The sequence below is a fragment of the Anoplopoma fimbria genome, chromosome 6, assembly GCF_027596085.1.
Source record: "Anoplopoma fimbria isolate UVic2021 breed Golden Eagle Sablefish chromosome 6, Afim_UVic_2022, whole genome shotgun sequence".
Lineage (NCBI taxonomy): Eukaryota > Metazoa > Chordata > Actinopteri > Perciformes > Anoplopomatidae > Anoplopoma > Anoplopoma fimbria.
The window spans coordinates 14,696,540-14,719,710 of record NC_072454.1 but is presented as its reverse complement, the minus strand read 5'-3'; the positions used below and the strand labels follow the sequence as shown (position 1 = coordinate 14,719,710).

The 23,171-nt window shown below is 42.5% G+C and overlaps 1 protein-coding gene across 1 annotated transcript; it reads right to left on the bottom strand.

Annotated features, from left to right (window-relative positions):
- Positions 1-294: 294 nt before the first annotated feature.
- On the bottom strand, positions 295-21,775 carry LOC129092286 (vinculin-like). The gene is made up of 21 exons (XM_054600180.1): positions 21,608-21,775; positions 15,475-15,545; positions 14,252-14,402; positions 13,348-13,456; positions 12,055-12,177; positions 11,398-11,558; positions 9,482-9,572; positions 9,249-9,396; positions 9,000-9,153; positions 8,556-8,731; positions 7,268-7,458; positions 6,321-6,520; positions 5,883-6,011; positions 5,599-5,748; positions 5,380-5,488; positions 4,908-5,210; positions 4,696-4,820; positions 4,063-4,248; positions 1,532-1,735; positions 1,340-1,444; positions 295-817 (listed from the first exon to the last, which is right to left on the bottom strand). Exons 1-21 carry the CDS (start codon positions 21,773-21,775, stop codon positions 671-673), a joined length of 3,201 nt encoding a protein of 1,066 aa, XP_054456155.1. The 3' UTR covers positions 295-670.
- Between the last annotated feature and the right edge of the window lie 1,396 nt (positions 21,776-23,171).

Here is a 23,171-nt window from a genome sequence, read left to right as displayed (position 1 = left end):
TTAATCCAGAAGATTTCTTTAGTTCTTCAAGTATAAACATGAGCAGACAGCAGTGATGATGTATCACTTACGAATTCATAAATCTACAGTTAAGAAGAGCGTTTTTACTAAAAGTAAACATGAAGAGAGGAGAGCTCATCAGCCCACACAGGACTCCACACTCTAGTGTCAAACTCGGTGTATAAAGCTCATAGCTGAGTGTTGTCTATAAAACAAATAATTACTGTATATACAATAGACAATAAGAAAAAAACTGAATTAAAAGTAAATGTCTTCTAGGAGATAAGTGTCTTAATGTTTTAATTTGCCTTTAGAAAATAGAAAAAAACATTTTCATGCAAAAAATATATACCTGGGATTTGGATAAACTCTTTTAACACAACATACCAAAAATATATATTCAAAACTGTCTCCGATCAGCCCACATGTACGTGATACCACAATTGTAGATAAAGAGAACTGGAGAGCAAAGCTGAACTCACTCCAATAAATGAAACCTGCCTGGTACCAAATCTAATGGTTCCTGGAAAAAAACACATTACTATCAGTTTCCTCTTTGAAGAAGTGCACATGTTTACTCGTAATGAGTATGCATGTTGCTTTACTCGAGGTGTGTGCTATTGGTGATATGTAAGCTAAGAGTGTTACTAGTTTCAGTGACCAGGTTTGTTTATTGGTACCAGGGGGTCTTACGCACCCAGCGAAGAGTGCACCCTGAATCTGTGCGGATCTTGATCGAGGCTGCTTCTGCTTCTCTGACGGTCTCCTTCACCGACTGCATCAGATTCTGGGCGTTATGGACCAACATATCTGTGGCCTGGTGAGGGAAACATTTAGAAGTGAAGCAGTTAGACGTGAAATAACAAGTCAGGTGTGACAAAATTAAAACAAGTTATCAGTAATTCAGCAGTGGTGGAAAGTAACTAAATACATTTACTCAACTACCTAACTCAGGTACTTTATACGTCTAAATTTCGTAGTTTTTATTCCACAACCTTATTTTAGTACCTTTAGCTACTTTGCAGTTTCAGATTAATTATAATAATAATAATAATAATAATGATTATAATTAATAATCAGATAAGACTTTGTAGGAACATTTACAAGCTACCCAGCAGTATAAGAAGTAGTTTAAAGTAGCCCCACCTTTACCAGCTGCAACATTAACGTGATGTACACATTGGGATTATAAAATTCAGTGTTATATCAATCATTTTCTGGCCCCATATTGTCTTGCATAATATGAGTAATGCCATGCTGTATACAGTCTTCAAATTTGTGGAAACAAGATCGCTGGTATTGAATTGGTTCTCGGTAACGTGCAATTTCGTGAGTTTACCTGCTCTGACTCCTCTTCACTGATGTTTGTTCGTCCCAGCATGGTGGCTTTGACAGTAGAGAGGATCTTCAGCTGAGTACTGATGGTAGGGATTCGTTCACACACCTTTGGAAGGAGAAAAAACATGTAAATAATTTTCTGGACGAGACATAAAGGACTTTTCATTATGAGTCTGTACGAGTATGTCCTTACCTGCAGCAGGTTAGTTCTAATGCGTCTATCAGTGCACTGCTTGGCCACTTCTTTAGCCAGTCTCGTCACCTCATCCGAGGCCTTGGCAATGTCTTTAGCACACTGAATCAGGGCTCGTTTGTTCCCGCTTCCACCACGAACAAGGCGAGACATTTCTGCCATCAACAGAGCCATCCGCTTGGCTGCTGCTATGATGTCGTTACCCTGTGAGGAGAGGTAAAGGACGAAGCAGTAAGAGCTGTGAGCGGGGTATTTGAGTGGAGCATGGCTTTGGATATGAGATGAGACTGCAATATTGACATATTGTATGAGTCATGTTTCCACACATTTGTCTGATTATAATCAAAATGTAGGATACTGAAAATATTGTTATCAAACAATAAAAGAATGCTGGTCCTTTGTATGAATGAATAACAAAAGCAAAAACAGGCACTAAGTTAACAAGCAAAAAGCTGCGTGCAGTGTCAGTGCAAGTTAGCACATATTCTTCACCCCTTGTGGAAGAAGATTATTCTGAAATTGATGTAGTTTTGAACGGGACAGTGTTGAGAACCTCACATCTCAGTTGAATGAGGTTAGTACCCATGAGGTGATGTTCACAGTGTTGGAGCGATCAGTACGCACCCAGAGATTAAGAAGCAGAAGCAGGTGATCATAACAGGCAAGCAGGCAGTCTAAACTACAAAACTACATCCCCCAGAACTCTTTGGGAAACTGTCATCCTCAGCCTTACAGGTTGGCAAAACAAGGAGTGACTAATAGAAGTGATAACAGCAAGACAGAACGCCTGGCTCCTCTTTTTAACCACTTGACCTAATCATGAACATGAGGGAGGGACTTGTGAAGCCAGGGCCAGTTTATCCAGATGGTGAAACAAACAAACTTGCCATTCCAACAATCCTTGACTTTTAGTACAACCTTAGGGTGATGTCAGCATAACCGTGTGTCAACCACGTCTGAATGCGATGCAACAAATCAGCCACAGCTAGTTGGAGGTTTAGTGGCAGATACGGAGCTTTTCGTTTGCACAGCCACAGTCAGATGGTACTCCAAAGGGTGTTTCTTCGTCCTGCAGAGACAGATAAATGCACCACACAAGTATAGCCTCCTCGTGTGGTGCATTTATCTCTTTGCATGTGTGGATGTGTGCGTGTGTTTGTTGCGGGGTCAAAGAAGCTGTATGAGCTTCCCAGCTACTCAAAAAACAGGGAGCCATGAAGAAATGCTCTGACCCAGTTGTGTGTGCACTCATGTGTGCGCAGACCTTGCTGGACCACTTGCGCGCCTCCTGGTGGAGAGCCTGGGCGGCTGCCAGCATGGGTTGATTGACAGGCTGGTTGGAGGGCATCATCAGCAGCTCTGGCTCATAGTCATCCTCACCATCAGTAAACTCATCTTCATCATCTACCTCTCTCTCCTCTACTGCCTCCTCATCCTCTGGCTGGTTGGGGTGGGGTGGGGAGGTGGGGGCAGGGGGAGGTTTTGTCGTGGTTGGAGGATCAATTGGGATGGGGAGGAAAGGGAGGTAGGCAAAGAAAGAGGGGAGGAGAAAAAAATGGAGGATTGTGGAGAAGAAGGGAAGGAGAAAGCCAGGGATGGCAGGAGGGAAGGAAGCATGGAAAAAGGAGGCATTTAGTACAGTATGAGAGGCACTGGATGAAAGAACAGAGGACATGGGATTTAGAGGAGGGAGGAGGAGCAAATACAAGCACTGTGCAGGAGCGAAGGAGAGGGAGGTGAAACTGCACACGCAAGCAAAGATGGGTAAAAAAAGAGGAAAGAGAAGCTGGTTTGGGCAGGTAGCAGGTGGATCTCGTGCCTTACTCTGAGGCAGTGGCTGAGTGGACAGTCTGTAAAGCATCTGCAAACAAGGGCTAACTGTAGCCGCAACCAGTGGTTTGCATACTTCGAATGTATTTAGGAGACTAGGAGTGTGGAGGGAAACTGAGTGTGATCAAAAAATAAAGATTTCGAAAAACACCTCTGATGCATAGATCATTAAACAGGTGTGGAAAAACTGTCAGGAGAGCTATAGAGAGGAAAACGCCCAATATCTTCACAAAGACAGCGAGAGGACATTATTCCTGGAAAATCATTATTCCTATATAAAGTTCCTACACAGAAAAACACTTGGACACACACATACAGAACATAGACACCAATGGGGATAAGAGTACAAAGAATACAAAGTCTGTGCGCTTGTTCTCTGGAGGTTGAATTGTCTCTCCACAATTTTTCTATTTCTTGCACATAAGTGTGTAAGTCATTAACAACCTTACATGCCAACACCTCGAACAGATGACAGTTTCCAGTTTCCCCTCTGAAATCTCCACTGATCTCCACATTTCAGCATCAACGGGATTTCAGGAAAGACTTGATTTCAGGATATGACAATGCAATTCAGAGAGATCACTAACCAGATAGCTCATTTTACCCAGAACTGTATGTATGCTACTGATTTTGAAATGAAACACATTTGATGGGGTGATTATGCAAACTGTATATTTCTGTGTGTTTTTATGTGAACTGACCTTGCTTGACCACTTGCGTGCCTCATCGTGCAGCTGCCTGGCGGCCACCATCATGGGCTCGCTGAGCACCTCTCCAGCCTTCTGCTCTGGGAACTCCTCATCCTTCTCCTCTGGAGGAGGGGGACGTGGCGGGGGCACCTCGCCCTCTGGCAAGGGGGGCTTGGGTGGAGCCTGCTCATCACTAACCTGGAAAACACGCACATTGACACATTTATTGTAGATTTTAGAAATATCAGAGAGTGTATCTCTAACAACACCCAGAGAGCCTAATACAGACACAGCTGTTCTATATTATTGGCAGATCAGTGATTCGACCCAATTACTCACAGTAAGAAGTAAAACAGGCCTGTGGTTTAAGATACATTTTATTTAGTCTTAACCTTTTTATGTAATCTTCCACAGATATTTAAGTTAGTATGCGCTCTGCAACATCCAGCTTCCCATTTACAGTTACACCTGAGGGCCAACTCTTTCAAGCTTTGTGCCGTGGGACCTTGAGCAGCTCCACTGAAGCGGTTGGCAGTTCAAGGTCACTGCTATCAAAACTGATGAAAAATGCCTTTCCCGCTCTGTATTAATGAATTGCTAAAATTCTTTGCAAAATTGTAAATATGTGTGTTTGAATGTGCTTACATGGAGCTGGTCCAGGTCAGGTGGTGGAGGAGGGAAGTCAGGCTCCTGAGGTTGGAAGGCTTCTCTAACTTTGCCGACTGCAGCCAGAATCCTCAGACACGAGTCCAGATAGGCCTTCTGCAGAGCTGTGGAGGATAAAGAGAGATACTAAATTTAGTATATCTGTCTCATACAGTATCTTAAACATGTGTTTGTGCTGTGTATTCCTGTACCTTTATCCTGTATGTTACCAGCCACTGCTTTGGCATCCATCACCATGGGTGAGATGGTGTGGGAGAGGATGTCTGACGCATGTTTCACTGTGTCTCTGAACCGAGGATCTTCAGAGTTCTCCACTTCCCTCTTAGCCACCAACAGGACCCGATTAGCTCGTCTTGCTATGCTCGTTGCCCCGGCAACAAGCATTTGGGGCTGAACGTTCGCCATGGCAACTCGGCACTTGTCGATGTCTTTCTTTATCGCCTCCTCGGAGGCATCTAACAGAGATTTGGTGTCGATGGCTTCGTCCACCAGACCTGAGGCACACATACAAACACACACACATTTATCTCTCTATTATCTCATTTACAGTATGTTCATGTAGTTTGGGATGTATTTGTTGCAGCCTGCTGTAACACTGCAACTACTTGTAAATGTAAAATTGTCAATATCGAAGTAACATGAGAAATATTAAGAAATGCTCACTAGTGAGTTTCTCCACATTGTCAATCCACTGGTTCTTCATGGTGTCAAAGTGCTCGTATGCTGCTTTATTTCCAGGATTCTTCAACAAGATCCGAGCAGCACAGGTCACCTGAACATTAACAAACATGTCAGATTGTGTGTGACATATTCTGACATCTACATGTATTAATCATTGTTTACAATTGTGTAATTCAGGGACACTGAAACAAACATTAGCACCTGTGGTGTGAGGTCCCTGGCATGTTTCACAGCAGCATGTATCCCCTCTACTGTACTTTTATTGGCTGTTCCCACGGCAGCAGCCTTCTCTGCAGTCGCCCCCAACCGACCTGCGTGGGCCTCGAAGTTCCCTGCACGCTCTTCAAAAACCTTCAACAATCATTTATTCTAGTTTAGTCAGACTGCAGTCACAATCATCCTCCCTCACTGGGTTCCCATTCTTTACACAAGCACACAACATCTGGATGGAGAAAATTCAGCACAGATTTTTGTACGTTACTTACCTCCCCTCTGTTGGGGGCGTCAGGTGGAGCCGTTGCAGCCACAGCCAGCAGTTTGATAGGGGTAGTGGTGTCACTGAAAACATCAGATACTTCCTGGGTCATTACCTCCTGCATGTGCTGCCTCAGGTCCTAGTAGAAGCAGAGAGTGTTATCAGTCCACTAGGTGGAGCTCTGCAACAACACTTTAAATAGTAATTACCATGTATGCATCATATATACAAGAGAAGAGTTTTTTATAGATGCACCATTTGATAAAATGGATATATTCAAAATTGCCTAAAATTTGACATATATTTCCCCACATATTTCTATATTTAGAAAACATTGTGATCTTGCCTCTAATTTATAACAACCTCTGTGGGTTTGAACAAGTTTGTAATAACAGTGGAGTGATTCATTCATAAATGAATGTGTGTGTTTGTGAGGCCGTTGAGCTACCTTAAGGCTGTCCTGCAGTTGTGCGGCTGTAGCTCGTGCACGAGGGGCCTCAGCATCGCCCCTGCTGGCCATGTCTGCCAATGATGTCATAAGAGCCTCTGTTCGGTCGCATCGTCCAATCATATCCTGCCGGTACGGGCCTATCAGGCCTCCTGCCAGCCTCCTCCCTTCTCCAACCATTCCCCTGATTGCTGCCTGGCCTGGGGATAGACACAGGGCACCACTCACACCTGGACACACAATACCTCCTCTTTCATCGATAAAAACCCAGATACAACAATTACAAGTCCTTATTTAAACATGAAGCCTCTTTTTTTCTCGCTGTTATCATTCAGTAATGGCATGTAAGGGCTAAGAAGTAGCTGTTGTTCATGTATCTTTGCTTGTAAATTATAAAAGTGGTCACAAAGTGTATAGTGTTTTGGTTATATCCTCTAAAAAAGCATAAAGTGGACAGGTACCTGTGTTCCACTGTAGTAATTCACACTCTGCTCCCAAAGGGAAGCGTGGGAGGAAATAGGAAACAATCAAATGACAGAGCATGGATACAGCAACAGGCATCAAACAAAGCATTACAAACAACACAGTGCTTCCTAAATGACTAAGTAAGTTAAGTTGAGTCATTCATTGATCCCCTGTTGGCGTTTAAGGAACTTGCATCAGTCACCACCACAGTCATATCCGTACCACATTCAGAAATGTTGAAGATGACAGTTGAATGATGAAAATTAGACACTTTGAATCTCTCCTCGTGGACCACAAACACCTCACATTGTTCAGGATCCCACTAACTACTAACACAAAGAGTCTTAGCTTGGTGCTGCCTTGAACACTTTCACACACTCTCCATCATCCACACAGGCTGACAAAAGGCACAGAAGGTCAGAGCGTTTATTTTTAAACTAATACATCAACCCTCCTGAGAGCCGTCACCCAACCCCTCTCACCTACTCCTCTGTCGTCCACTCCAGGGTTGTTCACCCAGCGGAGGGCCTGCTCCATCTTGCCCTCCAAGGTCACGGCGGGTTTGGTTGGTCTCATGTTGGCCACAGCCCGGTTGGTTTTGGACTGCAGGGTCAGCAGCGCCGCCCCGATCTGCTTTGCCAATGCACGGGCCTCTGGGCTATCCCCTTTACCCCTGAGACAGAGACAGATAGAGATATGATTTTAGGAGGAACCAAAAGAGTGTAAAAGCCATGTAGTACAGAAATTAAATACAGACTTTAAACCCACCAAAGTCTCACCACACCTCTGTTAGACACCACCTTAAAAGGAAATACTGTCAAAGGCTAATGCCACTTTTTCATCTGCTTTTGTCAACATTCACTTTTGTCTTGTGTGGCCAGAAGAAAAGACAATATAGTTTATATTACTGGTACTATATTATTACTATACTGAGGGCATTTTTTTTTCACAGACATAAAGGTACAAGTTCTGCTTAAAGAAATATATTGTGAGTTTCTTTATGATTAACAGATCCCAGGCCAAAAGATAAGTAATTATCTATGAATAATACACTTGAAAATAGAGTTACTTTATATCTGTAGCATGTCTTTTTAAGACTGTACAGTCAGTCCTTATAAGACCACACTGTGTTTATAAAACTGAATAGCCACACATTATCAAAGTACTAGTTCCTGGACAAGGAACTGTATGATTATCCTTTAAATCTTTCTGTGTACTAGTGCAGTCAGATTGTTCTACTTTAAAAGATCAGATCCAAAGCTGGGCCATTGATTTGCTTTGACTTATCCCTGGTTTCCATTTATGGTTAATACAAGCAGTGGAAGTGGAGTACACAGAATATTTATAATGGTTGCTCATCTTGTCGTGAGTCACTGAACGACAGAACCATTCAGGGAGGCAACTGCTCTAAACCCGATGAACTGGCCATCAGACTGCTAATGAAAATTATTTCAAATATGTTTATTCAGTGGTGTAAACATTCGAGTGGTATTTCCCTTTAAGGCCTACTAAGTTTTTGATCCTCAAACTGTTACTGACCCTCCACATTATTACCATAGCCCCATTAGTTCCACAACATATTCAAACAGAAACCTTATCGTGGGACTGATGCCAAGGGTTGACAGGCAACAACATATTGTCCAGTCAGGCAAGACATGCCACCTATTGACCGCATGAGGCTGCAGTTTGAGCCTAGAAAAAGAGTCTAAGAATTACATCAAGGCACAAAACATCATTGGTCATGCATCTGTCAAAGGAAGTATAGCATACTGTCTGCGTAGCTCCACAAGTCTGGCGGTGAGGCCTGCGATCTCACTGATGGAGCGCAGGATGTCATCCCTCTCTTTGGGGTCTTCACATAGATCAGCGATGCGTTTGGCCTCTGCTAGTAGCGCTCTGATGTTCTCCTCTCCCTCAGGACCGCCTTTAGGATCAGCCAACCAGGCCTAAAAATGCACATTAGAACACGTGGCTTAGTTCTAATCTGAAGAAAAATGCATCAGAAATCTTTAAATGCAAGAATGGGAAAAGTTCCCTAACATTGTATATTTAGCATTAAGCAGTTGCTCTTAATCACATGAGCTTATAACTTAAATTATTTAATGACAAGTGCAATCAAATAGAACAAAATAGACAGTATAAATATAATTCAGAGAGGAAGTGTCATTCACTGGGGAGAGGGTTAACATGGATTACTGTATTGTTTTATCTGACCTGTGCAGCGTCTAGCCTCCTGGCGATGGCCTGCTTGGCATTGATTAGAGCCTCCAATCTGCGAGCAGCACTGTCCACTTTGCCAAACAACAAGTCTAAGCCCTGTGAGCACTGGCCTGCACGCTGCACACACCCCGGGGTAGGACCCTGGCCTCTGTTATAAACATAAAAAAACACACACAGCTAACACAAGATGACAAATTATATCAACACAGGGAAGTAAAGAAAACAGTCATACAAACAAACTACCTGGCTCGTAGATCAGCAATCTGGTCAGTCATTTGTCCCAGAGCCTTAGTGGTTGCCAGAATATCTTTCCTTTCCTTCCCAGCACACAGCTCTCCCACCTTACAAGCTTCATCCAGAATCACACGCAGGGCCACCTCGCCGGGGTCTCCTGTGAACGACGACAAGCAATAGGATCACATTGTGGAATAACACATAAAAAGCTGATTTAATGTTTTAGCAGCTTAACCAGTTACCTGGTTGTCCATGGGGGTCTTTGAGCCAGCCTTTAGCTTGTGCCATCTTTGACTCAATCAAAGCCAGATATCTCTTCAAAGCCTCCATATCCTGAGGGAAAGAGAGAATGCAGCATTGTGTATAGCTCTATCAAAACAGCAGTGGGTATTTAATTACAAGGTACCGCTTTACTTCATGGCATACTGTAAATAAAGAATTGCCAGTGATGACTTAAGTAGTAATTTTCTTAAAAACAGCTGGGCGCTGTCATTTTTAGCAAAAGCTACTCAGACAGGAATAAATAGAGCTTTTGTTTGGGACTACTTACCGGGGCATATCAATACACATTTGCTGTGCAAGTCAGTTTTTATAGCAGATTCATGAAACATAAATTACAATGCTGGTGATTAGCTTCCATTTTTATATATTATCATGCTTTGGCTACACAAGAAATACCTGTTGTCGACAATGAGATAAATATAAAATATCACCAGCTTTTTCCTTTAAACTCAAGGATCCCAGAAAAGGTTAATTATTGATGATATAAAAACATTCATAGCTGAAACTTTGTATTTCTTTTTACTAATACCTACTATAATAACTACTATAAATGGTTACAGCGTTAGTAGCGTTGCAGCCAAACATATCTACCTAATTGCGGGCTCTCAAACTGGCGACTCGAAAGTTACTTTAGTGAATGTTTATTAGCTGTAAAGCTGTAATAGATTATTTATTAACTGTGAATAGAGTCATTAGTAACAACACAAGTCTTTATGCTGCATTACAAATTTAAATTACTTAAGAAAAGGAGTAAAATTAGGCATTTAAGGATGGATAACCATAAACTCTAGATAGATAGGAAAAAGCCTTTTTTCCAGCTCAGAGGAGAATGAGCCGCTTAAGTGGAAGCGTTCAATACAACCCATCTATTATGGATGTGTCTGGACTCCAACCAGTGAATTTCTATAATTCATGACCCGACTGAAGGACAGTCACCGTGTGCAGGCGGATATCCCACACACTGACAGTAAGTGCTTATCACAGCTCATACACAGAGTATGCGGTATGTTCACAGCAAAAACACACACAAACGAAACACAAACAGACAGATCATTGTCTGAGGTAGCTGTGTGCCAATATACATGCAGGGTTACAGGTTAGACCAGTGAAACAGATCCTAACTTTACCAGTAAATGATCTCGTTACACAGTCTCTAACTGATATGCCCAAAGAAACATTTCAAAGAGAGTATACTCTGCCCAAAAACAGCATCTTATTGCGCTACAGGCAGCTCTAGCACACAGGAAACATTAGCAGCACAAGAAGGAAAATACCATGATTGAACATGTATTGAATGTCTGTAGCTGTTATTGTTGAAAAATAAAGTTATTTAGCTTGAAACTTAAATAACGTCATCTGTTTCAAGCCATTTGACTCAAATGGACATCATAGAGACAAACAGATGCACATATAACAATATTGTGAGAATATAGATCACGTCAGCTGACAGTCAGTGGACCAAAACACATAACACACTGACAGATATGTAAGCATGAGGACATTATTTCCTTCACTCTCTCACACAGACACACTTGCATGCTGGAAACTGCAGAGGGGGAGAGAAAAAGGCTTACCTTCTACAGGGAGGAAAAGAATGGAGGAGGAAGGTAAAGAAAGAAAAGAAAAAGAAAAACCAGGAGTTATACTATCAAGCAAAAAGAAAAAGTGAAATTAGAAAGTAAAGAGTGAATTATTTTGGAGATGCCCTCTGCAGCACAGAGGGATGTGTGGATCAAGTGTGTGGCTATGTGTGTGCAAACAGGCACTCCAAAGCAAAAGTGATTATCTGATTTAGGTGTGTGGGGAAGTAGTTTTTCGGGATTTAGGGCATAAAATGAAGAAAATTTTGAGTTCAAATGCGCAACACGACTTATACCTTATTGGTCCAGGCGTCTTCATCCCACGTGGTGAGCTGTAACACTCTTATGATCTCGTTGATTTCAGCGCTCATCTTTTCAAAGGTAAACTTTCTGTTCCTCTCTGCCTCCTCAACGCCGGCACCTCGACTGCTCTTGGTTGCGACAAAAATCTTTATAGCTGAGGACAAAAACATGAGTACGTATGATTACAGTCATACAGAAGCATATATTTATCACAAAAGATCACACAATAAGCAACTTTTTATTTGGAAATCCCCCACTAGTAGTCTAGTATCTAAAAGATACACGTGGACTTAACCAGTTTTTACCAGAAATGTGAAAAAATATTCAACCAACCAAAACTTTATTGGTCAGTTAGAGACAGTGGAGCATTTGCTATTGCTTCTTAACTGTTCTCAACATGGCTGCAGTGAGCTGGCGTCTCACAGCTGACAGTGCTTACAGTGGTTAGTGACCTTGAAAGACCAAACCACGGGTCAAAATGTGTGTGCTTCTCTTCTTCACTGGTGCAGTACACAGTTTAAGAGACGCTAGCAGAGCAGCTAGTGGGCGATGTGTGTGCAGTCAGTCTGGCATCCCCAGCAGCTAATGACTGTAATTATCAGCGTTGCTATAACAACTGCAGGATGCTCAGTGACCTGTGCTGCACCTACCGGATATAAGAATAGGCAGCAGCTCTTTGACAGTGTTCATGGAGTTGACGAGCATCTGCCTGTGTTCTTGATGCGTCAGCTCCTGCTGCCTCTCCTCAATCATCTTTGACATTTTAGTCATCCCTGAGGAAAATAAAAAAAACATGGGGAGAAGTTATTTTCCTGTGAAATCTAGAGGTTACCAAGATCAAGCCGACCAGCAGGTAGAATGAAGCAAATCGTTGTGACCTTGGGTTTGTTAGCGTTAGCATAACTACTTTAACTGCACTCAAACAATCAGAGGCCGATGGCTTCCTCCAGCGTATTCACCAACTGTGAAGTGGCTCCAACACTTCCAGGCAGATCATTACTTCACGGACGTCTGATCTTGTACAATGGCAGCATCAGTCAAATGTGAGGAAGCCTTGGCATCGTATTTCCTCCAGCTCATTATGCCACAGTGCAACACAATTGACCTTTTACCTCTGATGATAAACAGCCTGTTTATGGTCCTGCTCCTCTTCCAGTGAAAGGACTCTGATCCTTAATCACAGCATCTTAGAGTCAGAGGAGCAGTCGGAAGTTAATTTAGTTTTTCATCATGGCAGATGCATCTTTAACCAACGAAATAGTCTATCAAAAGTTTATTGCACTGATCATTTTTTGTGGTGGCCTTTGTAAAACAGAACCACAAATTCCAAATAGTGTGCTGCATTTGTAATATTAGTAATTAACTATGCAGTTTGATTTAATTCAATGTATGAGGATTTTGATAGAGATTCAATTGCTCATAGGACTTGAATTCCTTGATGCATTTGCTATTGACAAAAATAGCTTAACCAAGTTGTCCTCAAGTCCGAGTGTAACTGGAACATGGCTGCAAATAACCATAACCTTCCTTATCAATTAAACTGCTGGTTATTCTCTGATGATTTCTGTATGTATTTTGAGGTTATTTAGCGCAAGCTTGGATTATTATTTTTATTACATAGAGGTCCCTTGCAACTTGACCTGTTTGATTCTGGCCGAAGACATCAGTCAAACAATTTGTCTCTCCACTGTATTTCCAAGCTTTTTCTGCTATCCCCTATTGTAAATTGTCCTAAATGCCCAGGAATAATCTCTCAATATTATTTTGTTGATGAAAGTTTCTTTAACGTAAATGCTCAAACAAATTTTGGATGAGGGCTCTTTTAATAGACCTAAGTGATTCGCAGTTTTAGTCAAACTGCATTAAACTTCACCCCTAAAGTGACAAACCACATGGCGTCGTCTAATTGAGGAGCAGATTTAAAGTAAGTAAGTCCGGCTGACCTGGTCCCAGGTTCTTGGTGTAAGTGATGAGGTCCTCCATGGTCTCCACCACCTCAGCTACTGCCAGGTACTCTAGGATACCTTTACACACACGAATTATCTTACGCACCTAAGACAAAACACAGACAAAATCACAAGCGGATCATGTATTCAGGGATAAAACAACGGCTGATAAGGATGATTAGAGACAACTTCTTTGTTATGAGAACAAGAATCAATGTGTGCATAAGATTTTCTAAGAAAGCATTTATTTGTGTGGTGTATGTGTGTCTGTGTGTGTGTTAGCATGTTTGTGTCTGTGTACAGTCTTGTGATGTACGTCTTGTGACTGTGGGAAGTTGCTCTTTAAAAAACGAGTGTCACACACACACACACACGCACACGCACACACACACACACACACACACACACACACACACACACACACACTCACACTCACACTCACACTCACCCTACCAGCCTAATCCTAACCCTTACTATAACCTTAACTTAAACGTAGCTTCAACCTAAAATGTAATGATTTACGTTATGGGGACATTTGCATTTTGTCTCCAAAGGAAGGCAAGTAAACAGATGGGTAAACAGATATATGTCCCTACAACATGGGTAAAACACACGCACACACACACACCATGCAGGCTGGTACATACCATATCCTCACACACACAAACACACATCGTAAATTATGACAGAGGGAAGTAATTTGATCTCAGTGATTAGATCTGGCTTCATTTGAGACTCCATTAAAGACTTGCTCTGAGCTGAGTTCCTCCTTCCTCTGTGCAGCTATATAAAGCTTTATTTCCCTGAAAGATACCACACCTCTGAAGTAAGAGTGATTCTCAGGTCACACATATAAGCAGCATATAGGGAGGCAAACAAACACACACACACACACACACACCTCTGCTTCATCAAAGGTAAGGAGCAGGTCAGACGTTCCAGACAGTATCCCTCTGGATCCATCGATCAGGTAATCTCGTGCAGGAACAGAGTATGGATCTGCCTTTAGCATCTGAGCGGCTTGGACGAGCTTAGAGCTCGAATTCTCCACCCTGAAAATACACATCTGGCTTAAGACAAGCAGCGTAAATACATTTACGAATCATAGGAATGTATCGCTTTGTAAATCAAATAGATTCGATCTCATGTCTGGAAAAGAAAGCCATCTGCCACTCTCTAAAATAGATGCTCTTCTGGTAACCAGAGTTGGTTATAAGGACACACATAGGGAAGAGCACTAAGTTTGAACAGTTTTTCTCTGTTGAGTTCATATAAAGAGCAATGACAGAGCTTTGAATGTCCTGCAATAAATTCTGGGTTGTTAATGTAACCTTTAATTCAGTTAAATCTGCCAATGTCTCATTAACAATGCTAAAGTGGTTAAAGTTTGGGGATGTCATTTGCTAACTTGATTTTCCTATTCTTTAGATATTAATAATAAGCTTAACCTGAAGATGGATTTAAAGAGGACTTGAATTCAGCCATGTCCCTCCTCTTTCTGACCCCCCATTGGTCAGGGTATCCATGGCTGCTGGTTCATCTAAATTTAGGCTGGTTCACATTCCCACACGCCCCTTTCTAAGCCCTGTGAGTGAGATTTATGGTGTAGCCCTGTATATGTGCGAGTGGGCCTGAGAGAGTGTGTGGATCTGCTCGAGGTCTAGACCTCTTTTTTTATCGTGGAAATTGAAAAACAAGCAACAACAAGAAGGAAATTAGGGAGAGGACAAACTGGAAATTGATGATATCAAATGCACAATAAAAGAATACACACACAAACAAATGCTACACACACAGGCAAGCAAACACAGCCAGATGTCAAAGCTGCAGGACTGCTGAGTAGCAGCTCTCAGAGTTCACGTCAGCTCTTTGGATGCAAGCTGGAGAACAACAAACAGCCTCTCAGCGGCCTGGATGCAGAGAGCAGGAGGTTGCCGGGGCCTCAGAAGTGGCTCTTTGTTGCAGCTGGGAATGCAGCCACGTTTCTAAATAGTTCTCTGTCTACTGAGATAAAGTGGATCACTTCCATAATTTTGTCACTGGGTATTTCTGTGAGTGACTGTGGGTGACAGAGGGACAGAAGGGAGAACTTGTTCTTGCACAGTGCTTCAGAGTCAAACTTACTTAATGAACGCAGGTGGCATGTCTCTCTTCATCACCTGGTCCTCGGTGGTCTGAACGGTCTCCTTGCCCACCTGAAACACACACACAAAGATGGACCATTTATTTTATATCATTAGCTGCAGCAGGACAGGAAATACTATTCAAGAGAGCACTATTTATAGTCTGAGGGGTGAACGGGTGTGTATCAATTCACACCTATTTCAACCCTGCGTGCATGTCATATCTTTCAAGCTACGAGGAGAGGCAGCTCGGGCTTTTGTCGACTCGGACGACTGTTGTTCTACATGAGAAATGGTTCCTGGAAAGATGTTTGTGCTGCTCTAGTGGAGGTCTGTAGAGTTGTCAGTACATCAAATATGCAGAAAATATTTGATAGGAGTGTAATTACTTTTCACATTAAAATTAAAGCAAAAATTATATTCAGGAGCTGTGCTCTCTTTTTACTGAACAAATAGAACTTGACAGTCCTAACTGTGAGTATTGATTTTTCTATTAGAGAAGCTTGATTTTTTTTATCCTTAGTGTGCCCCACAGTACTTTCTTTCCGGAACGCCAAAACATTATTATCCTTAACGTTATTTCCATACGTTAAGGACCTTGATTACATTTTTCTGCAGATTTGGTTGAACACATGAACATTGTCACTCCACAAATACATAAACAATGTAATACATGTGAGCCATTGGCGTCAAACATTTCAACCTCACTGTTGGATCTATATTCTTGTCCTGCTGTGGTTGTTATTGCATTAAGCATTTTCATATTCGGCTTATTGCAAAGAAACATGATCACCACCATGCTGATTTTAAAATGAATAACACATTTTCCCTGTTCTGTTATGGAAATTACATAAATCACTTAAATACAGAATCTCAGTGGGTAACACACACACACACACACACACACACACACACACACACACACACACACACACACACACACACACACACACACACATACAAACACACACACACACACAAAGGTGACACTGCTCACTTCTTCTTATGGTGATGCAGCAGGCTGAGAAACACTGGCTTTCACACACAAAACACATCCTAAAACCGGAAGCAAGCACCAGAACACAATCACTTGAAATGCAATTACAGTGAGATGATGACATCAGTCTCTTGCTGCTGCATCGATGAAAGTCAGTTAATAGACTTTCTGGCCCCAACACTGAACCACTTTGCCATTACAGTCATTTATGCTGCTGCAGATTATTCTGGTCTACCCTAAAATAAAGCGTGAAAAGACATTTCAGTCAATGTTATGCTTTGTTCTAGTAAAACATCAATAATTAATGTCATTATCAGTGGTTGCATTTTATGAACCACAAGAACAAGAATTGTCAGTGTTTTCATCTTTGTGTAACTAATCTATGCAACACAAAATATGTCTTGTTTTGAAAGGACCAATCAAGCTCAAGTGTTTAAGCATGAATTTTAACAACACAACACTAAACCTTTAATCTGTAATTCAATATCCAACTACACGAAGACACCAACATCATGCAATGATAATACTGAGAAAATGAACTTTTACATATAAATAAGATGTAGTTCATGATCATTCCACCCTTTCAAAATTAAAAGTGTTCTTTTGCATCCTATGCCATCTTTAACAATTATTTTAGGTCTAGTTCTAATACTTTATGTCTAGCAGTGCTGTACGAATGAATGTTCACAAACACTGCGAAAATATGATCAAAGTATCTGAAGGATTAAAAATATCTTGGTGAATTTCCTTGTTTAAAACATGCAGGAAGTTTGTCTGCTCTAAACTGTGAGGAATGTTAAGATAAGATAAGATAAGATAATCCTTTATTAGTCCCGCAGCGGGGAAATGTTGCTCCACAAGTAGAGATCACCCTAATGCAACACTCTGGACAAACTCCCGAGTCACATCAGTTGACGGATCAGGTGAGCTCCAGAGTTTCTGGTAATCAGAAAAGCTTGGCATCGATTATTCAATACATAATAAATGAGAAGTGAAGTGGTTTGTTGGACGCACTGAGTCAAGACATAGTCTTGTTTACATATGTAAAGCACTAAGCAACATTATTCATCACTCATGGTTGTGTCCATCTGAGGGATGTTTCTTTCAAATTCACTCTCTTTTTAGCTCTATTTTGGTCTCCACCAAGGAAATATCTGAGGGAAATACATGGTTCTCTGGCTTCCAAATGCTTCAAAGTGTTCACCAGTTTGTCCCTAATTTCTGCTGCCTGTACAATCAACACCAAAGCTTTGAGAGTGAGTAAACGCAGGAAAGTTGTACGTCATAACACCAACACAATAAGCTGAGCGACGCTAAAACACGTGTGGAGTGGAAAGGAGCTACATAGTTGGGTGATACTTCTCTGAAGGTGACCCTTTTCACGTTACACATAGTTGTTTGATCCATTATTCATACAGAAATGTTGGATAGTCCAGCTTCAAAGACATGCCTTAAATTACTTATTTGATCCTAAATTACATCATTAAGCTGGATGGAATAAATCATCATTCTGTCAATTGAAAATCCAATTTATAAACTAACCATTTAAGCACTTGAGAACACAGTACAGAAAATGGATATCATTCTGTAATATAATATAAGCCAGGAGTAGATTTGAGGCGGACTGAGAAGCAGATGAGATGTGTGGACACACAGCCGGAAACTAAGGCCCATCCTGAGTCTGCCAATGAATTTTTACATGGTAGAGCAGGCTGAGGACAGTTGGTGTGTGGACAGTTGTGTGTGTGTGTGTGTGTGTGTGTGTGTGTGTGTGTGTGTGTGTGTGTGTGTGTGTGTGTGTGTGTGTGTGTGTGTGTGTGTGTGTGTGTGTGTGTGTGTGTGTGTGTTGAAGATGGGAGGGTGGACTATCAGGCTTGGCAGAGTCTGGTCTGAAGACGCCAGAGACACTTTCCCCCCCTCACCGGGTGCCGGAGTCAGACTGAAGTGGGTCTTTCTCCCCCTCTCTCCATCCCTCCTCTTCTTTCCTCATTCTGCATCACGCTGTTCGACAGTTCCAGTCGACAATTTCACTCCTCGCATCCCCTCTTCTCCCTCTACTTTCTCTCTCCAGTGTGTGGTAACTTCACTCAACGGTGAATCTATTTATTCCTTCCTCCCCCTCCCCCCAAGACATACTCAGGATCTATGTTGACTCCTTCAGGAGCGGATACTTCACAAACAACGCCGAGGCAGCTCTCTGTCATCGGCACAATTTCGGCAAGCTCACACTTTCAAAACAGCATCCTTGAGATCTGTAGTCGAATCAGCGTCAGCCCCCGCACAACCTCTGACAGATGGACACTGACACCATCTTGTGTGTGTGTGTGTGTGTCTAAGTGTCTCAGTGACCTAGATTTTAAGTACCCCCAACAGCCAGCCCACCCTGGACGGGGTAATTGTATCAGTGTGCAGTGGGACTCTTGCGGTGATGGTGGCATGTCGCTGTATACTGTGTTATATCTTAGCTCAGACTGCGCAAGTGTAGGAATGAATCAGCTTTCTAAAATAAAGCCTGTCTCCTCAGAAGTGTGTTTGTGCTTCAGGTGTCTTTTACATCTAATTAAGTTCACCTACCCAGCAACCATCCAGTTTTTTACAAGCTCTGTTCTTAAGCACTGTTTGTACTCTCTCTCAACACCTTCTTATCCCCCAATTACTCTCTCTCTTAACTCTCACTCCTCTATCAGTGGACTACACAACTACTTGTAATTACTTCTTCAACTACATATGTAGGCAATTAGCTGTGCTGCTATCTAGAGTATCTGAGAGTACAAAATGCAACAGTAAATTTTAGGAAAAAACAGGATCTGCATGTTTCCCTTTTCTCTATTCTGTTTCCATCCCTCCATCCGGAAAGCATTTCCTCTGTCCGACAGCTTCCAGTGTCACAGTGTCCTCAGACCTTATCTCTCCCTGTAGCCTTGCATCTCCATTATCTGAGACCCAGCGACATGCCTGAGGCTGCTATTAGCCTCCTTCTGCTCACTGTCTGGCTGGATCAACTGAATGGATCAACGAGGACGGGCAGAGAAAGGGAGAGAGATGGGGAGGTGTGCCCGGTAACAATGGAATATCAAGGACTCAGTGCAGCTGGATGGTATCGCAAAAAAAGGGGGATTTTTCATTAAGATACGCCACTGTGCTTGAGTCCAAACTGAATAGCCATTTTCATTATCAGTTAATGAGATATTTATCTAAATGATCTTAAGAGTCCTTGCACAGGGGAGCAGCAGCGTTATGTGTGAACTATTCAAAACTTTAATGTTTTTTCAGACTATCCAATCACATAGTTTCCATGTGATGCGTCCAAACCACTGCGATTCACACCAGATAACTGAATGGATAGATAACTCTGATTAAGACAAAGAACAAAGTTTGTGTGTTTGGGTGAACTGTCCCTTTAAAATTTACTAATAACTTTAATTAAGTGTGCAGTTTGTAAGGGTTTTGCAGTGTAACTTTTTAATATCATAGCATGTCATAAATTATAATTATATGGCTTGATTTAATCTTTTTCCACACATTTAATCTTTTTCACACTTAACTGAGAAAACAATGGTCATTGATAAAATTGAAGGTCGACCTTGACTGTGCAAAATATTAATGATCTTCCCAGAATGGATTTGCAAAATCCCAATGTTTGTCTTACTTCAAAATTCTTCTGCCGTATTCTTAGACATATCACAAAATCATCTGGCCAGCAGTTTATTCCCTTCCAGATGAGTAATTGTGGTCCCTTGCATCCCAGCATCATATCAAAGTAACAGCCTCAAACTTTATTTAAAAAAGGCAGTCCAACTGAAAACAAGTACAGAGGAGCCACGGCCAGAAGATCAGCACTAAGGGGATGTGCTTCAGCAATATTCAGCAGAATACAATACAAATGTACATAAAGGTGCGAGGAAAATACAACAGCTATGATGCTTAACAGAGCATAGACAGCTCCTCCCAAGTCCGCCATACAACCTGCCTTAACAGCTTTTGTTTCATCCTGTCTGATCAAGTCTTACCCACAAAGTGTGACCTTCCACCCTGAGGAATACATTTAGGCTCAAATTAACATGGAACCAACTTCTTCTCATACTCGATAATTAAAGTGTTAATGAGTGTTAGCTTCTGTCTGCTGCTGATTTCTCCTGAGTGAGAGAAGCCCGCTTGCCCCAGCATCAATAGCTATGACCCGGACCAGCATTAATGATGTGGCCCGTATTGATTTTTCCAGTCAGTGCCTACAGAGGAGACATCATTGTCTGACTGAAGCTTGTCTCTTTCTATTCAAAAATGACCATTTAGACTCAAGGTGACGGAGAAGAAACGACACAGAGGAGGAGAAATGGGAGAGATAAGGTGTAGGGGTTGAAAGGAGCGAGGAAAAGAGAGAACAGGGAGGAAAGTGTAGGAGTTACTATGAGGGGGAGAGGTGGGAGTCTGATAAATGACCACAGAGTGTATCTATTCTCTATGGGTGTTATTACCAAGGATTTAAAGTCATTGTTCTACAAACTGCACATTTTGCAATAATACATCTCAGTTTAATGACAAGTGATATTTCCCTCATTGTTGATCATACAGTGTGTGTGTGTGTGTGTGTGTGTGTGTGTGTGTGTGTGTGTGTGTGTGTGTGTGTGTGTGTGTGTGTGTGTGAGAGAGAGAGAGAGAGACAGAGCATCCTGTTCATTTAATTAGCACTCGTTTCTTCCCACAAACTTAATTGAGCTCACTGGCCACCTGATTACCAAACAGGGCAAAGTTTGACATGCTGCAAAAAAAAAAAAATGAAATAAAAGATGTAACCTGCTTCAGTAGCTCATGAAACAAGCATGGGCGTCAGCTGGGTGTGTGGCAGCTTTATCATTTTAATGGCAAGCAAAGATCAAGATGGGATTGCAATGAATCTATCTAGTTGCCACATAAGCTATTTGTTACTGTTCCATGTGTAGTGCAGGGCAGTGTGATGCCCTACTGTTGTCAATCATGTGTGATTGATTAAATGAGAGCCATACAGTCAGACCAGTCACTACCAGTTTGTCTCCACAAATGTCGATCTGGAAGTTTGGATGACAGGCTGACTGGATGCAGACACTGTAACAGTGAGGCTTTTAGGGAATCGACGCCCTGGTTCAAACTCGGGACTCACCCGCACAAGGTTGCTGACTGCCGCCTGCACCGCGGCCACCGGCACCGTCAGATCTGGGATGGCTTTACCGTCCACCTCCCCCTCTTCGTGCATGATGACCAGGTGGGAGATCTGCTGGGCCACCGGCTCCAGGATACTCTCGATGGTCTTGGTGTGAAACACCGGCATCGTGAACGACTTTTACCGCAGCCCCGACAGAATAAAAGGCGGCTGGTCGCTCCAGCAATGAAGATCCCCCCCCCTCTCCTCTCCTCTCCTCTCTCCCTCTCCCTCTCCTCTCCTCTCCTCACTGACACACACAAGGAGGACAAATCCCGAGTTGTCAGTCCAGCCCTCGAGCCGAAACCCTCACGAGTCTCTCCTGCCGGTGTGCACACCGTCTCCGTCTCCGGTAAAGGCTGGACTCAGACGGTCGGTGTCCTCCGGTGGGAGCGACCCAAATCGTGACAGAAGGAATCACCGCCCTTCGCCCAATCACAGCCAAGGAATACAGCTGGTGTACTGACGCTTTCCCTGCACGCACACGCACGCCTATACACATCAAATACACATCAAACACACACACACACACACACACACACACACACACACACACACACACACACACACTGCAAGTGAAAGCGCTTCCCAAATTACGTCATGCATGCCAGTGGCCCCAAAAAGGGAAGGTGATGGGGTAACTTGATTGGAAGAGCTTGTGATTCCAAGATATGACAGATTACATGCAGAGGAGGGGGCTAACATCTTCAACAGAGAAAGGTTGTTAGTGGTGTTGGGAAGCTGCTCTATGCAGCCTGATTAAGGTCGGCTTCACATCCATGAAACCATCACTGGAGATGAGATCAGGAGCTGCACCCCAATGATGAAGAAAACTGGTGGTGTGTTGTGTTTTTATGAAGCTTCAAACCTTCATCTGACATATGATCTATGCTCATTAAAAGGTAGGTCAGGAGTTCATGTCTCCAGGCCTAAATGTCCAGGTCTAAATAAAGACCAAGGATTCAACTTGCAGCTGAAAGAAGGAGTCTGTTCAGCAGAAGGAGACGTTATGATCTTGAACTTCACCCACATACACACTCTTTCTACAACTCCTTTACTTTGACTCAAATAATCCCAGATGAACAGCTGTCCCACTGGTTAAACACCCACCTGACAGGTAGCACTTGAAATGTTGTTTGCAAATGACATACTCCAATTTAACTGTCACGTATGGGTAATTTGTGTGTGTGAGGGGGTGGTTGCTAGGTTGTAGACTCTGTTCCTCAGTTATGAATCTGTGTTGGGGAAACTGGAGACCCTGCAGCAAAGACATTGGTATTTATACCTCTGAGACCCCGAGACCAAAGATTATCAAGCCAAGAGACCCTCCTGAGTGTGTTTGTGTGTGTGTGTGTGTGTGTGTGTGTGTGTGTGTGTGTGTGTGTGTGTGTGTGTGTGTGTGTGTGTGTGTGTGTGTGTGTGTGTGTGTGTGTGTCACTATTGTGGGTGTAGCAAAGCGGCTGCTATCCAAACCAAAGAGACTGGACCCTCTGGTCCACCTGATTAGAATAGACCCTGGTACTCC

Excerpts from the sequence above, each read along its gene's own strand:
- LOC129092286 (XM_054600180.1), bottom strand. The coding sequence starts at position 21,775 with ATGCCGGTGTTTCACACCAAGACCATCGAGAGTATCCTGGAGCCGGTG. Across the intron at positions 11,559-12,054 it reads GCTGCCTATTCTTATATCCG|CTATAAAGATTTTTGTCGCA; the intron begins GTAGGTGCAGCA and ends TTTTGTCCTCAG. Across the intron at positions 6,521-7,267 it reads AGTGGACGACAGAGGAGTAG|GCCAGGCAGCAATCAGGGGA; the intron begins GTGAGAGGGGTT and ends GTCTATCCCCAG.